The following is a 17,273-nucleotide window of genomic DNA, read 5'->3' as shown; positions in this document are numbered from 1 at the left end:
TAAGAGGACTTACATCAAATGTTAGCGGCAGTACTCTGCCTGAAATTGGTGTTTCCAACCATGTTGGCCAGAGGCAGACACGTGACCAGCAACTTATATGATTTCCATGGCAACCATGCATGCTATTTTGGCCTGCACACTGCTGGGTATGTAAGATAGGCTGTTCTACTCATTCTGCCTTGAAAAGTGACTTGGAGTGGGTCAGAAACATTGTTTAATAAATATCACTTATTTTAACCTTTATTAAAACCCTTTGGGGCGTATTCAATTGTGAGCGTTAACGCTGCAATACGAGCGCTCGAAAAATATTACCGTTTATACGGTAATATTGCGTGCGAAAAGCGTTAATACGGTAGTTTACTCGCGGAATTTGCTGCGAGCTGAAATTCCGCGAGTAATTACCGTATTAACGCTAAGATTTTTCAAGCGCTCGTTTGTTAGCGTTAACGCTAACAATTGAATACGCCCCTTTGAGTGCTGTAATATATATATATATATATATATATATTTATTTTTATTTTTTTTCCGAATGAGCATAACAATAACAAAGGAAGAAAACAGAGAATTGACTGGGCACTATTATCAGTACATAATACAGAGACATTATACCCGAAAGACATTTTTGTGTATTAACATTAATAAGCAAATATTGCGTTCTAATAAATAAATTGCAACTAAAAGAACTAGTTATAGGTTTATACAGAAAAGACTACTGGCACCATAGTAAACAACAATATGAAATGACACTAAATTCCAGTCCAAGGTCATGCTTGCCACTAATGCAAGCTGTAACATAAACACATTCCCATTTACACTGAAGTGGCAGCATTCCAAGGCACCCGCTGTTATCTAGGATTAGTAAATCAATGACGATAAGAAGAAAGGATGGAACACATACAGTAAAGTGTATTTGAGTAAACTTGTGTGAATGCCACACTAACAAGTGAACATGTACCAAATAAAAAAAAAATTAAAAGTTTATCTGAGAGCCATAGTGGTTTCCTCTTTTCAGGGATGATTAGTGGCACCAAAGACGTCTGCCAAGAATCTTTATTGTGGTAAAGATGTTGATCACTGGACATGCGACAGAAGCAAGCCAGCATAATCCTCTATGAGGTTCTACACATGTGAGAATACTGAAACATATTGAAAGATTATGATAAGAAAATGTCCCCAAACTGGCTTAATGCGCAGAGGATAGGGATTCCTTCATTGTCCATGCCTAATCTTAACACAAGGACACTCCAGCTCATAATGTACTCATTGTGAATTACTAAAATTCAAGTTTTACTTAATAAATTAAGGGAAGGTGTCAATAGGAGAAGGATCTTGACAAAGGATACATTAAAAATAATAGAAATACTCAGTATAAGAAGATATGATAAAAAAAAACCAATAAAATAAATCATATCAATCATCTGGTATATTAAAATTAAAACCAGGTAGGATTTGTAATCTTTTTTTTCATAAACTGTTTTAGATACCACTACACAAATAAACATCTTATGTAATGATTATATATTACACACACAATATATCTATCTATATCTCATACTTGCCAACTTTTCAAACCTTCCCTCTATAGCAGGGGTGGGCAAACCAGTCCTCAAGGGCCATAAACAGTTCATGTTTTTAGGATTTCTGTCTGTAGAAACAGCTGGGATAATTACTGACCCAGCCAAATAGATTAACTCAGCTGTGCATGATTAAATAAATCCTAAAAACATGAACTGTTTATGGCCCTTGAGGACTGGTTTGCCCACCCCTGCTCTATAGGATCCCACATGCTGGGAAATGGCAAAATTCACTGCAGTTCAAGTGGGGGCTTAATGAAGCAAAATCGCGTTATTAAGCCCCGCCTCCATCACGGTCGGGCAGGATGCCTACTCTTCCTGGAAGGCTCCCTAAAATTCAGGAGCCTACACACACACAAACACACACAGTGGTAGAAGTGGGGGTGTATTCAGCGGTATGCTATATCCCCACTTCTCCTAATGCTTTGATTGCAAATTCCATTCTCCATACCATCACGTCTAAATTTCCACTTTGACCACTGAATATACGAAATACGGAAAAACGCCATGGGCCAGTAGTATTTTATGTATAAACATATAACTGTAGTTCTCCGATATGCAATGTACCAACTTAAATGCACAATTTCCTTACCAAAGTTAAACATTATTAACATATAATGTTTCTGTATTAATAGTGCCAATATTGCATTCTCAACTGTCTTTTTATTTATAACTGGGGAATAGTTTTAATAAGCATTTGCTTCTGTATGTATCAATAAAGGAAAAAACTATTTTGCTATATATATATATATATATATATATATATATATATATATATATACATATACATACATATATATATACATACATATATATATATATATACATACATATATATATATATATATACATATATATATATATATATATATATATACATACATATATACATATATATACACATATATATACGTATACATATATATATATACATACATATATATATATATATATATATATACATATATATACATATACATACATATATATATATATACATATATATATACATATACATACATACATACATATATATATATACATATATATACATACATATATACATACATATATATATATATACATATATATACATATATACATATATACATATATATACATATATACATATATACATATATATACATATATATATATATATATATATATATACACATATATACATATATATAGTGTATATAACGTCTATAAAGTTCATGTAGATCAACAAAATAAATATATTAAAACTTGTAAAACTGGACTAGATATGCAGCTAAAATATAACCCCAGACATTAAAGGGGTTTATGTCGATGACTAATGTTTACATAGAATGTAGAAAGCCGTGTTTGTTTTACAGTATATGTTGTCATCTGCATTGTTTCCGTGTTTGTCTTTCACACTACATTGGATGCGTGACATTAATGACACAGGTAACCGCTTTAATAGAAGGGATAATGCTCACTGGGGAAGTACAGTATTTATTCAGGGTTATACAACTCAACCAGCCCACAGGCATAGCGGTTAAATTAACTGGAGGAGAGGAAGCTCAGGAGACATTATCTTACTTTAAAAAATCCAAATGTGTCTGCAGATAAGAGATGTAATTAAAGTGGACGTGTCACCTACTCACAGAGGAGGCAGCCATTGGCCGGCCTGAATATTCATGATAATGCAGCTATGGAAATGCTTCAGTGATATTATTAGTTGAACAGAGAATACATAACATGAATATTGGGTCAGTTCTCAACATGGTAATTAGCTTTTTAGATGGGCTGTAAATATATGAACAATTAGGAGCTGTTAACTTCTGGAGTTTAATTTAAGAGAATAAGTCTGCAATAACAAAATATGAAGTGACTAGAGCTTAGGTGTGCATGCAATCTGAGGATGTGGCATGGTTATTGCTATGTACAACACTCTGTCTGTGCGCCGTGTTGTGAAAAATAAGTAAAGCAGTTGTATGTGTACTGAAGTCAAGTCTAGGTGCCACAGGCTCACAACCTTTGTGGTGCTTCAACTGAAATCACCTCTGCATTTGTTAGTATCTGCTGACACACAAGGTTCAGCTCATAGTTCATTACACACTAATGTTAATATTGTTATAAATAAAATCAGAATCATTAATATGAGTATAATTTTAAACTAAACAGAATTACGATTTGTACCATTTACACTTTTACATTAAACAAATAAATAAAATATGGGAATAACATATCCCTTAGTGTAAAATGTAAGGATACTAAAAGCCACAGAAGAGCTCTGTTTACAATAACACATTCCATCATGGAGTCATGTGACAATGGAGTCATGTGACACATCACTACCCTTCAAATATGTTATATTTCACGGAACTGACTACTCTAAATATAAGAACATATGTTGCAGGATATTTTACATATATTCATGCCACTTCTTTATTATATATTGTTACTAAAACCATGGCCAGATCTTCCCCAGCAATACACATTTCAGACAAGATCATCCCTTTTTCTGGTGCCAAAATAGGGACATCCCTTTGAAAATCAAGACTGAAGACAGGTATGCTTGTAGCTTGGTGTCATGACACTCCAAAGTATCCTGACACATTAGCCAAGAATCACTGCTATATGTTTTGTTAGTATTGTATTATTTGTTTTACTTCCTGAATTCCAGGCTGTTGGTATTTGTAATATTGCTGAGTCCCCAATTGTGAGTTGTGAGTGCCATGATGAGGTTGTGGCCTTACAAATCAAATGAGTAAGCTCACTATAAATACAGGTTTTGGTCTTTACAGAACATATAAATATATTTATTTTGGAAGGCTTAACATGCTCAGCTAATAAAGACAAATGCAATGTGTACAATTAATTGGCAGCACCTAATTTTTCTGCCATCTCCTGTAAAGTTCCACTGCTACATCTGACTGTTATTTTGTCCATGCTTGTATTAATATTGGAGCACAGGTATAGAGACAAAAAATATAAAAGACTAAAAATATAAATACAAATCTGCATTATACATGGATATCAGCATGTAAACAAACAGACTTAACAAAGTTGTCATTTTGTACTCACTGGATAGTCAATGTCCCCGCAGTCAGTTAGTCTGAATGCCTGGTGGTCAGTGGGATTACTTTGATCATCTTTGAACAATAGTAACATTTGATCAGATCCTCTGCCAACAAAATCATCAACCAGTATATTTTCCACTTGCTGCCATGTAGCAGCTGTCTGTAAAGGTAAATATATACATTTGTTTTAGCCATTCCTCTGTCCATCTCAATAGCTGGAAGATTTCACAGTGCACAACTTTTTACCCTACTGCCTTTAACATCTGTGTGTACCCGATAATTCTAAATTTTAATTTAAAAAGTGTATGCCAGAATTGTTTTATTGTTAGACAAACTCCACTTAATTATTTCCTTTTTAATAACCAAACAAACCACCTTCCCCTGACTAGACTTAGGTTATTGCAAAAATATTACCATGATAACAATATTAATAAATCCATTGCAGATTTTATATTATACGCACATTACTCCAAGTCTCTCCATTGCACCCACATTTTCTCTCCCTCTTTCTCCTCCAGGCCCCCTTTCCTCTCTCCCCATCGTCTATTTAGTTGTCCATTCCAGTAATACTGCTTTAGTAAAAAATAAGACCTACTATATATTGTCCCTCCACCCTCTGGGGGCTCCATCAGCCACACACCATCAAAATGTATCACGTCATTTCTGCTGCATCTTGTCAGCACTAGAACCAACCTAATCCCCCCTCATTACAATCAGTCCTTATCAGGATCTGATACAAGTATTCAATGGAGATGGTGACAAGTGTCCTTAATAATTCATCAAAAGTCTTAATTAAAACAACACACTTTAATTGTTGTCTCTTGTTTTTCTAAATTGATAGCATAACAATCCTTTCCCTACTATCGTGGGTCAACAACCCACTTTCTCTTTCCTATACCAAATTCTATTCACTTTCTGTTCCCCCCAAATTTGAAAATTTGCCCATATGTTGCACTCAATTTCTTACTCTGTTTTTATTATTTTACTAATAAAATAACAAATGCTTAGCTTATTTAAATGTACCCCTGATAAGTATTGCGCAATCATCTTTATGTTCCAATTTGATTTCATATCTTTATCATTTGCTTGTACATGGATCACTTATTAAATAAAGTTAAAAGATAAATAAACATATTGCCTTAGCATTATCTATTATTCATCATCAGTTATTTATATAGCGCCACTAATTCCGTAATATTACTGCAGTATTGCTATAAAGCTGGTATCTCTCTCATCCCTACTCCTATCTACTATAACCAGAGGGATTGGAAGCAGTGCTGCCCAGTTAGTGTTCTCCATACACCTGCACTACTCATTGCATTTATTCAAAGTTCTCCAAGATGTCGCTTGCTAAATAACTGACTATTAACCAGTTGAAGTAGAAGTGAATAGAGTGGAAACTGTGGGGATCCAGTTATGATAGTTGAGGGAGGGTTTTGTTTTTAAACATTTCAGTAGAGTACTTTTCTAAGTAGAAACATGCGTAGTGGAAACAGACATGTTGTCAGTAAGGAGAAAAGCTAATTTACAGCCACCAACCCATGGCAGGAGCCGCCACATTTTGGGTGAACTCAAAGCTGAATGGACATAGCAATGGCTCTGTTTAATCATTGTATGCATTAGAAAGTAACACAGCTCTGTTTGTACCTCCCTCTAGACTCATTGCAGTGCTGGCGAGTTCTCCTGAGCTGCAGCGGTCTCAACCAAGGAAATTATAATCCAGTAGCCTGCCATTAGCTACACTCTCATAGAGAGCTCCATTTACGGTCAGGAGTAGATCCAGCTAGGAGGAGTAATTTTACACCTTGGCAAAACCTTGTTGCACCGCTAGGAGGGCAAATTTAATATGTGCGGAGAGATTTAGAGTTGGGCTCAACACCAAATTGCAGTGTAAACATAAATCTGCACAGCATTTGTGTGTTACATGCAAAAGCAGGCAGCATTTCCCATGCACACAAATCAATACATAAAATGGCACCCCTTGCATCTCAACATGATTTGTCCAGGTGCAAATTTGCTGGATTTGCTCCCAACTCTAAATGAGGTCTTCTATGACCGTATAGCTGATAGCATGCTGCTGGATTATTATTTTCTTTGGTTGGAACAGGAAATAATTTCAAGGTTTTATGGGTTAAATATATCTAAAAATACAGCTTTGATATCATTTAAGTTTTTTTTCTTACGCTTCACATATTTAGGACACTGAGAAAGGCTACCGCCTTTATTTTTATTATTCCCAAACCTCTGTATACTCCAGGTGACTTGAGTTGTACATGATCAAAGAAACAGAACACCAAAACAATTCAAAAATTGTGGTTTCAGTACAGAGCAGGTGACAGCAGAATCTACCCAATCAGGTGCTGGCTGCACTGAATCTAACATATGAATTTCTGTGCTATATATAATCCCCCGGACCCCTGGATGCTTCCTCTGTCTTTCTATCCAGGAAAATAGCCTTGGCTGGAGTTATCCTTTCATTTCAGGATAAGCCTTCTCATGCACAGGAGAAGCAACAGTAACAGGTGAAGGTTATAACATACTAAAGAGGAAAGGGATCTTTACAAAACAATTAAATTATGTATTTTCTGATAAAATAATGTCCAAAACGGAATAATATGTAAATATTGATAATTAAAATGCTGATAAATACAACCATAAAATATAATTTACCTTCCACCCATCTTTCCATACTGCACATGCATCCCCAGAAGCAAAGGAAAGAACACATAACATCTCTGCCCGGCTGGTATAGGCAACCTGTAACCTTGAAAGATTTTCAAACGGCAGCTGGAAAACATGTTTGGGGACTCCGTTTTGGAACCAGATCAATTGCTTATTGCTTGCTCCTAATGCAGATGTCTCATATCTGCCATTAACATTTTGCATCATGCAAACATCAAGGCAGCGCAATACACTTGCGTATGTATGAGGAACAAGGCAGGACCCTGACATGGTTTTCTTATTTTCGATGCAGTATAAAACAAACTCCCTTCCTTGAAATGTTCTATTAGAAACAGAAGTGCTTGTTAAGTGTTCAGCATCCAATCTTATGGTTGTTATACACAAAACACAAGTGTCTTCTTCAACAGTTCCAGTCCAGAGGATGGCAGAAATATCTATAGGAGCTGTTAAAACTTCTGAGGTTACAGAAGAAACATAAAAGAGTTTTTCATTTTGTTTCCACAGAACAGTTGGACCATCAGTTATTTGTAGGTCTTCTATAGTTTCAGCCTCTACTTTGAACTTAAAATATGGTTCCACTTCATGTGAACCGTGGAGCAGTAGCAGAATCAGCCTTGAAGACTTTCGTTTACTTGTCCTTAGCAAAATGCATGGAAGGCAAAGGCCAGTTCTGCTGTCTGCAACACAGCGAACGGAAACAAATTGGAAGGTAGATTTACTAGATGGGATGATGTATTGTCCAGATGATGTTTCAATAAACTGTCCAGTGTCAGTATGGAATGTTTTTCTTGAGAAAGATAAAGCACTTTTTTCGGCAATGTCCGAGCCACTCTTTGTTTGCAATAATTGAAAAGTAATGATCTCCCCGTCGTAAGACAAAACTCGTTCAGGCTTTTTAAGAACAGATTCCATTTTTGAATGGAGAAATTTTAAATGAGCAGATTTAAAGTGATCTGAAAAAAAAAACAACCTAAAAGTTTAAAATCAATCTTCTAAAAATCATATGTTTTGACCTCTAAGGGGCAGATTCAATTCAGTGTAAGGTGCCGCTGAACATCGCCTCCATGCTAAGATGGGCATATTGACTGCAGTGGTCATTTTCTGCTCACCTCCATGGGACACAATGGAAAATGAGTGGACCTCATGCCAAACCGAATCTGCCCTTATATTTGAGCATTTTGGAATCATGCAGATGGATCCCCCCAGTATTAAATATAGTGTAGTGCAACCCTAAAGTGTATCTGCCATGCAGGTTTGAGAAACCCAACATTAATAGTACAGCCCGAGTAAATGTCTGACTGCAATATATGGTTATGAACAAAGATGGTATTATTGAGAAAAATAATCAATCAAGCTGTGTCCCTCCTTCTTTGTGTCACGATATAAAATATCAGGCATTATTTAAAATATCTGCTGGTGGGGCGGATTCAATTTACATTTATGCAGATTAAGACATCATGCAAATGGATTTTGCATTTCAGTAAACCCTGACATAAAGGGTAATTCCATCTTGAAATATGTGCAATAAAGTGAATATCTGTCCAAGAAATGTATCTGTATTTTTATTTTATTGTTGTAAGATCTAAAATAATTTGCAGACACGTTTGGGAATCCCAGAAGCAGTTTTTATTTGCTTGTATCTATTCAAACTGCAGAGCTGGTGGGGGACATTACTTTTGGTTAGGCCATGTACTGATCACTCTACACCAATGGTGCTTAATTTATGTGTTGTCTTTTTGAAGTTGGATCCCAATACTGGTGTGTTAATGTTTTGGAAATCCAAATACCAGTGTGCCATTTTGCTGCACCCCAAACAGGTGAGGCACATCTGGCTCAGTGGATGCCAGAAACAGAAACTGGGGTGCTACTTGGGGCTCCTACCCATTGGATTCACACCTCTGCTCTATACAGCGATTGAATACAAGACCTACCCAACTTGACATGATCATTAGACATTATAATTAAATAAATATTGTACAACAAGAATATAAATTACTATGAGCAATGACTTCATAACTTCCAGCCATCTGTTGTTAAAGTAACACAGTTACAACATTCTGTAACATTGTAAATGTATCACAGTCTAAACACAACAGAGCACATTCCATCATGAAAGTCTTTCAAAATGAATCCCACATGAACACACTGTTGGTAGTCTTGGGTGCTGGATTACCAGGCCTGAAACACCAAGGTGGTGATGAAAAAAATCTGCAAACCGATTTGCCTAAAGGGTGTACCCCTTCCTTGATGCAAGACGAGAGAGGCACTTCTCATCCAGCTGGCTGTAGTTATCACCACTTCCTCTTATGCTGGTCAATCTCTCTTTGATATTGCAGTCAATATCAAGCATTTGGAGAGATATTAGAGTGTGAGTAGCCTCAAAATAACCATAATGCACAACATTCTTATTGAAATTGATCGGACCATTATCGGACATGCTGGTAGATGTGGTTGGAAGATGGTATCACCCACCAACAGGCTGCGGTGATGCTGGTGAGAGACTGGATGTTGTCCAAGTTGTTTGGCTACATTGCACTAGTGCCAAGCAGCAGGAATGGTCTGTGTGTGGCTGGTGATAATTAATCTTTATAAATAACTTTTACTCACCCCAACAAAATACTTTTATTTGTAAATGACAAATTTAGTATTAAAACGGATAATGTATCCGGTAGCTTCTCTTAACTCCCTAGTGACTAATATCCTTAGCTACAGCACAGGATAAATTTAATACATATTGGGCAATAATACTTTCTGTGCATAGTTCATTAAATATAAATGTATTCAAGCACATCTGCCCCTACACTACACACATGCTGAGATTCTCATTGAAAAGTAGCTGTGCTTTACTTTTACATTCGGTTAAATTGTACTTATTAGGCAGCATGGATTCAGTAGTGTTGATATAAAAACAGTAATTCCCGCCAGTATTTCTTCTTATCCACAGTGTGTTATGTTATTAAATGACCATTAAACCACAAAATTAAAATGGTCAGGCATAAATCATGAAGGTAAAATGTAATGTTCAGTGGACATAACACTGCAGCTCTGGTAAGACTTAAATACAGCATTACCTCCCCACTCCATTATAAACAGCTGTGGCCTATCTCAAATTTTTGGGACAGTATTATAATGGGATCTGATAACGATCAAAAAGAAGAGCTTGCAATAACTTAAGATGTTGTAATATCACAGGCCCTGTCATTGTGTACAAACCACCTATCCACACTTCATTTTCATTTCCCTGGGTGGAATTATTAAAACAAGATAAATGGGTGGAGATGATGCATTTTAAGGGTAATTCTTGCTTTGCAGAAGGGAGCAGATCTATTTTCAATATGCAAAACTACCAGCTCTGAGCCATTTTGGGTCACCATATAGATTTATCCGAGAGCATGTTGTACCTTCCAGTTGTATTTTGCCAGCGAAGCACATATCTTTGTATATTTTGGCCAATATGAAAAAATAGGCTATAAACACACAAAAATGCTACATATAAAAAAACATCCCCAATGTCTCTCATTACTATTTTAAGCCATAGATTAAACTTAACGAAGAAGTATTTTTGTAGAAAAAGTGAAACATTTTATTTATTAAGTGGTGGTTCCAAAGTGCTAGGGGAGGAGTTTGATGCGATCGTTAAATATGCACAGTGCACATCCTCTGATCTTTCTGGCTCATCTCAATCATAGACATGCAGCATAAAATGCACTAAACAGCCCAGATAGGCACACCAAAACCAGTTTGCGATACACATAGGGCCGGAGTCATTAAGGCAAAAAAAGGAGTAAATGTTCTCTGGGACAAACCATACTACAATGCAAGGGGTGCAAATTAATTTATTATTTTGCACATAAGTTAAATACTGGCTGTTTTTTCATCTAGCACACAAATACTTAATAGCTTTATTATTACACTGAAAAATAAAGTTGATCTGGGACATGCCCTACGCCAACTATAAATCTGTCCCCACATTTTAAATTTACCTCCCCCTCCAATGCAACATGGTTTTGCCCAGGTGCAAAGGTTACTCCTTTTTTTATGCTTTGCTCTCCTTAATGACTCAGGCCCATAGTGTTTACTTTGTAAATGAGCTGTCTGTTAGATGCACTTCCTTCCTAACACAGCGAACTGCTGCAGATGGATGAAAAAATCATTGTGGACTGACTTAATCAAGAAAAACCCTTCAACTATTTCAGGTATATAATTCAGCTCAGTAATGCTCAGCTTTTGAAATACAATATGAAATACTAGTTTTACTTCCTCTCTAAAGTTACATAACACATACTTGCCAACTTTTATAACCTCCCCTCCGGGCGATCCTGAGGGGTGGTTGAAATTCGGGAGCCTTCTCGGAAATTCCGGGAGAGAAGGCCAGTATGACATAACATTGTAAAAAGTCTTAAAACAAAACAACCCCATTTTTCAATTGGTCACTTAGTCATAATGGCATGTTCTGCTTGTCTTTTTTATATCTACAAACCAATAGAATTAGGCACAAAGGGTTATTCTTCTCTATGGTGAAACACACGTAAAACGTCACGTACATAAACACAATACCTTTCCCACCTTCCCTGCTTTATTTCATGCTGCTTCCTCTTACTTTTGAGTAATGTTGCTTTAATTGGCTTATTATAGGTCTTTTAATACAATGTTATAATACTAGGGAATACCATATCCTGTACGTTGTAGAGAAGTCTGGAGTTTGTGATGTATAGAAATGCCTGCAGCCTCATGCCTCCAAAACTCCACAGTGACTTCTAATATTCCTATAATAATCAGTGCAGAATACATTATCCTAAAAAAAAAAATTATATAACACTCTATACAATTATAGAAGCCTACACCTATAAAACAACATGAGCACAGCACTTGATTAAATTAGGTCTTACATTTATTTATACATTTTTATATAAGCCGTGTACAGTTTTACTCAGCACTGTGAACACACATTTTTTTTAGACATGTTCCCTATCCAATCAAGTCTATAATATAGTTTGTGGTATTTAGGACACAGGAAAACAGAGTGACTCATCCAACGTCACAAGGTGCTGACACTGGGATTCAAAATGGGCACTCATCTCAGCATCCCTAAAGGGGATAGACTCCACTGTGCCTGATAACACCAGATATCATAGCCACAGGTGACTTCAATCTCTGAAGCAGCGGGGTCTATTTGGCTGAAGAGAGTGGCACAACACTGGGGGCAAGTCCATATATTAGGTACAAACTGGGCACGTATTAGTGTTTGTAACTTAATCTGATTTTCATGAAAAATAGACAAAAACACATCTTGCCATTCATGCAAAAGTGAAACCAATTTACTGCCCATGTCTTGGAGAATTAAAGGGCCCCTATATTAATATCAAATATCAGTAAATTGCTTTATGGAACCTAATAACATAACTTTACAATAGCGAATTTCTGTGGATTGAAAAAATTCAGTACACTCGCAGTAATCAGATATCAATTCCATTCACTGAAGATTAAGTGTGATTTGTTACTTTTCTATTTGACTTCTTGATGAATTACGTGACACAGTGGTTACTAAAAACGAGATGGCAATAATACTGATAGATTGTAAGAAACTGCATATGTTGGATAAAGTACTGTGAAAGATGGGATCTAAGTCTATTGGGGATCTAGTCAATTTTCAGACAATGGAAATGTTTGCAGTTATCCTGTCAACATGAAAATACATAGTAATTAATGCTATTCTTAATTTTGTAACTATTATATTGAATTAAAATGTATGTAATACATTTTTAATGAATTACCTTTAGTTCCATATGCGTTACATTTATCCTCAATGCACCTGGTAATTGAGAAGATGGCTACTATAACAAATGAGAACACTTGTTGTTCAACTTGTTATAGGTACATAGGGGCATATTCAATTGGCCGCGTTACTGTCAAAAGTAATGCGGCTTGCTCACTATTACCATTATTACGGTAATAGTGCGCATAATTACTGTTATTACGGTACCTTTAACGCCAGCTTTCTGCTCGCAGTTTAGGGAGCTGCGAGCTGAAATTCGGGTTAGAATTACGGTAATAACAGTAATACTTTTAACGCTGCGTTACTTTTGCGAGTAACGTGGCTAATTGAATATGCCCCATAGAGTTTATTAATTATCAGCCTTGTTTGTTGCACTTTGTTATGTTCTTTGATAAAAATAGATTTTTTTTAAACTTATCAGATTTGTAATACCTTTTTTGGAGTAAATAAAGGGTACACAACAGATAAAGAAGAGGAGGGGACACAGTAGGATAAGGTTAGGGGGTGGGGTACAATGATATGAATAAAGAAGATATTCTTTGGTAAAAATGCTTAAATGTGTATAAAACATCACTGTGCTGTGATTTTATTCTTCTTATACACGGTGGCAGCTGATTCCATTTATTGCTGTACTACTCCTTTCCCCACACTGATATAGAACACTACACCTTTTAAACACAGGGCTCAATCCAACTAGATTCAAGCTCAAATTCGCTGTCCGAATGGTTAAATATGAACAAACATGTTCTCCTTGCTTGAATTTCAGTTCTATTTTTTAGTCTACCTACCATTGAAGAATTTATTGTACATTTTGAATTTTAGAACTGGTGCACGAACTTGTTTGGCATGCACTTTCATAACATATTGAACATCTTTATTGGATACTACGTCCCCAACATGACCTGTCCACTGGCTATAAACACAATACAATATAATTCTCTATATAGACACGGGACACTAAAGCTACGGAACCTGAGATATGTGCACTTTATATAATCTTATTATGATTACTTGGTGTCCAGAATTGTCATAACTTCCTGATCCCCTATTTGTCAATATTCTTTTTCTACCTGGTCACCAGTGTTTACCTGCAATAGGGCACACTCGGCAAGTTTATTATCTGTCTAACAGCATAGACTGTCCCTGGAAATCTGGGACTAATGATTACTGTGTAGGCGTAGTGATACATGTCAGAAAGCACTCTAACTAGACAGAGAACTACACTCCCCAATATGACATTTACCAAATAGTGTAAAGTGCGTATCAGATCCGGAACGTGTATGCTCACTGGTCAATCTTTTAGCTTACAACAGGGCAAGAGGGGCGATCTTTGTTGCCCACCAACACTGGAAGAATTGGCACAAACTTTTACAAGCATCACCAAACTGCCAGCAGGGAAAGGGGCTCCTAAATGTAATGTCCTGGAATCAATCATGCCCTGCTCTGCTTTTTGGTAACATAATAATGCTGTATTGTATAGTAAATCCTGCTGTCCAACACTTGGGTAGTAAGAATTGTACCCAGAGGCAGTGTGCAGATGGTCATGCTTCCTATTATAGGGACAAGTCTTCAGAACTGGGAAATAACCATTAGATTTTATGTCTAAGACAGTACATCCTGAGCCCCATCAGGTGAGCTGTGATGTTATGTATACATTTACATGGGAGCTGTGATGTTATGTATACATTTACATGGGAGCTGTGATGTTATGTATACATTTACATGGGAGCTGTGATGTTATGTGTACATTTACATGGGAGCTGTGATGTTACGTGTACATTTACATGGGAGCTGTGATGTTATGTTTACATTTACATGGGAGCTGTGATACGTTACGTGTACATTTACATGGGAGCTGTGATATGTTATGTATACATTTACATGGGAGCTGTGATACGTTACGTGTACATTTACATGGGAGCTGTGATGTTATGTATACATTTACATGGGAGCTGTGATGTTATGTATACATTTACATGGGAGCTGTGATGTTATGTGTACATTTACATGGGAGCTGTGATACGTTACGTGTACATTTACATGGGAACTGTGATATGTTATGTGTACATGTACATGGGAGCTGTGATACGTTACGTGTACATTTACATGGGAACTGTGATATGTTATGTGTACATGTACATGGGAGCTGTGATACGTTATGTGTACATTTACATGGGAGCTGTGATATGTTATGTGTACATATACATGGCAGCTGTGATATGTTACATATACATTTACATGGGAGCTGTGATATGTTATGTGTACATTTACATGGGAGCTGTGATATGTTACATGTACATATACATGGCAGCTGTGATATGTTACATATACATTTACATGGCAGCTGTGATATGTTATGTGTACATATACATGACAGCTGTGATATGTTACATGTACATATACATGTAGAGCTGTGACATGCTACAAGTGGACTACCACCAGTGTCAGAGAAGTGAAACTAAAGCTCCCGCCATGTGTGCCGCATGGTACTATGGGTAACCGTGCTTCGGGGTAACAGCTGCCCCCTCACCTCATCTTACTGCCCCCACAGCCCGGAACACTGTCACCCCGAATCTGTATCAGTTGCTATGTGCCGCTGACGTCAGGAAGGAGCCGGCTGCAGACGCAGATGGCGTTGACACGGAGTGGGCGGGCCCTGGGCCGTGACGTAGCGGTGACGTCGCGGTGACGTCAGGGAGGCCGGAAGGACCAGGAGACACCGGGCAGAGAGAACGAAGCAGCGCGGAGATGGCAGATGTGAGTAGGGGGATTACAGCACTGTGACCCCGGGACTGGAGGGGGGAGGACGGTGTATCCCTGGTGTATCTGCTGCTGTGCTACAGCCTGTGGCTGCTGTGTACTGATGTGTAATATGTACAGTGAGACATGGTAATACCTGTGTGCAGTGTCCTCATACACTGAGCAGTGATTGTATTCTCACCTGTGCAGTGACAGTTATGTGGTGGAAGTAGGAGTGCAGTGATTGTGTTCTCACCTGTGCAGTGACAGTTATGTGGTGGTGGTGGTGGTAGTAGGAGTGCAGTGATTGTGTTCTCACCTGTGCAGTGACAGTTATGTGGTGCTAGTAGGAGTGCAGTGATTGTGTTTTCACCTGTGCAGTGACAGTTATGTGGTGGTGGTAGTAGGAGTGCAGTGATTGTGTTTTCACCTGTGCAGTGACAGTTATGTGGTGGTGGTAGTAGGAGTGCAGTGATTGTGTTCTCACCTGTGCAGTGACAGTTATGTGGTGGAAGTAGGAGTGCAGTGATTGTGCTCTCACCTGTGCAGTGACAGTTATGTGGTGGCAGTAGGAGTGCAGTGATTGTGTTCTCACCTGTGCAGTGACAGTTATGTGGTGGCAGTAGGAGTGCAGTGATTGTGTTCTCACCTGTGCAGTGACAGTTATGTGGTGGAAGTAGGAGTGCAGTGATTGTGTTCTCACTTGTGCAGTGACAGTTATGTGGTGCTAGTAGGAGTGCAGTGATTGTGTTCTCACCTGTGCAGTGACAGTTATGTGGTGGCAGTAGGAGTGCAGTGATTGTGTTCTCACCTGTGCAGTGACAGTTATGTGGTGGCAGTAGGAGTGCAGTGATTGTGTTCTCACCTGTGCAGTGACAGTTATGTGGTGGAAGTAGGAGTGCAGTGATTGTGTTCTCACCTGTGCAGTGACAGTTATGTGGTGGCAGTAGGAGTGCAGTGATTGTGTTCTCACTTGTGCAGTGACAGTTATGTGGTGCTAGTAGGAGTGCAGTGATTGTGTTCTCACCTGTGCAGTGACAGTTATGTGGTGGCAGTAGGAGTGCAGTGATTGTGTTCTCACCTGTGCAGTGACAGTTATGTGGTGGCAGTAGGAGTGCAGTGATTGTGTTCTCATCTGTGCAGTGACAGTTATGTGGTGGTAGTAGGGAGTGCAGTGATTGTGTTCTCACTTGTGCAGTGACAGTTATGTGGTGCTAGTAGGAGTGCAGTGATTGTGTTCTCATCTGTGCAGTGACAGTTATGTGGTGCTAGTAGGAGTGCAGTGATTGTGTTCTCATCTGTGCAGTGACAGTTATGTGGTGGTAGTAGGGAGTGCAGTGATTGTGTTCTCACTTGTGCAGTGACAGTTATGTGGTGCTAGTAGGAGTGCAGTGATTGTGTTCTCATCTGTGCAGTGACAGTTATGTGGTGCTAGTAGGAGTGCAGTGATTG

At 37.8% G+C, this 17,273-nt stretch overlaps 1 protein-coding gene across 2 annotated transcripts in view; it reads right to left on the bottom strand.

Annotated features, from left to right (window-relative positions):
- The window catches only part of FANCB (FA complementation group B), a 41,520-nt gene extending 25,772 nt beyond the window's left edge, over positions 1-15,748 (bottom strand). The window contains exons 1-4 of one of the 2 annotated variants that reach the window (XM_075196993.1): positions 15,613-15,748; positions 11,592-11,778; positions 7,295-8,259; positions 4,629-4,784 (exon numbers count right to left, since the gene is read on the bottom strand). In XM_075196993.1, coding sequence (XP_075053094.1) covers positions 4,629-4,784; positions 7,295-8,218 — 1,080 coding nt within the window. In that variant the 5' untranslated portion in view covers positions 8,219-8,259; positions 11,592-11,778; positions 15,613-15,748. The remainder of the gene's footprint in view (positions 1-4,628; positions 4,785-7,294; positions 8,260-11,591; positions 11,779-15,612) is intronic. The other variant, XM_075196992.1, reaches the window with a different exon arrangement.
- Between the last annotated feature and the right edge of the window lie 1,525 nt (positions 15,749-17,273).

This window comes from Mixophyes fleayi, chromosome 2 (genome assembly GCF_038048845.1).
Source record: "Mixophyes fleayi isolate aMixFle1 chromosome 2, aMixFle1.hap1, whole genome shotgun sequence".
Lineage (NCBI taxonomy): Eukaryota > Metazoa > Chordata > Amphibia > Anura > Limnodynastidae > Mixophyes > Mixophyes fleayi.
This window is presented reverse-complemented; position numbering and strand designations above follow the sequence as displayed.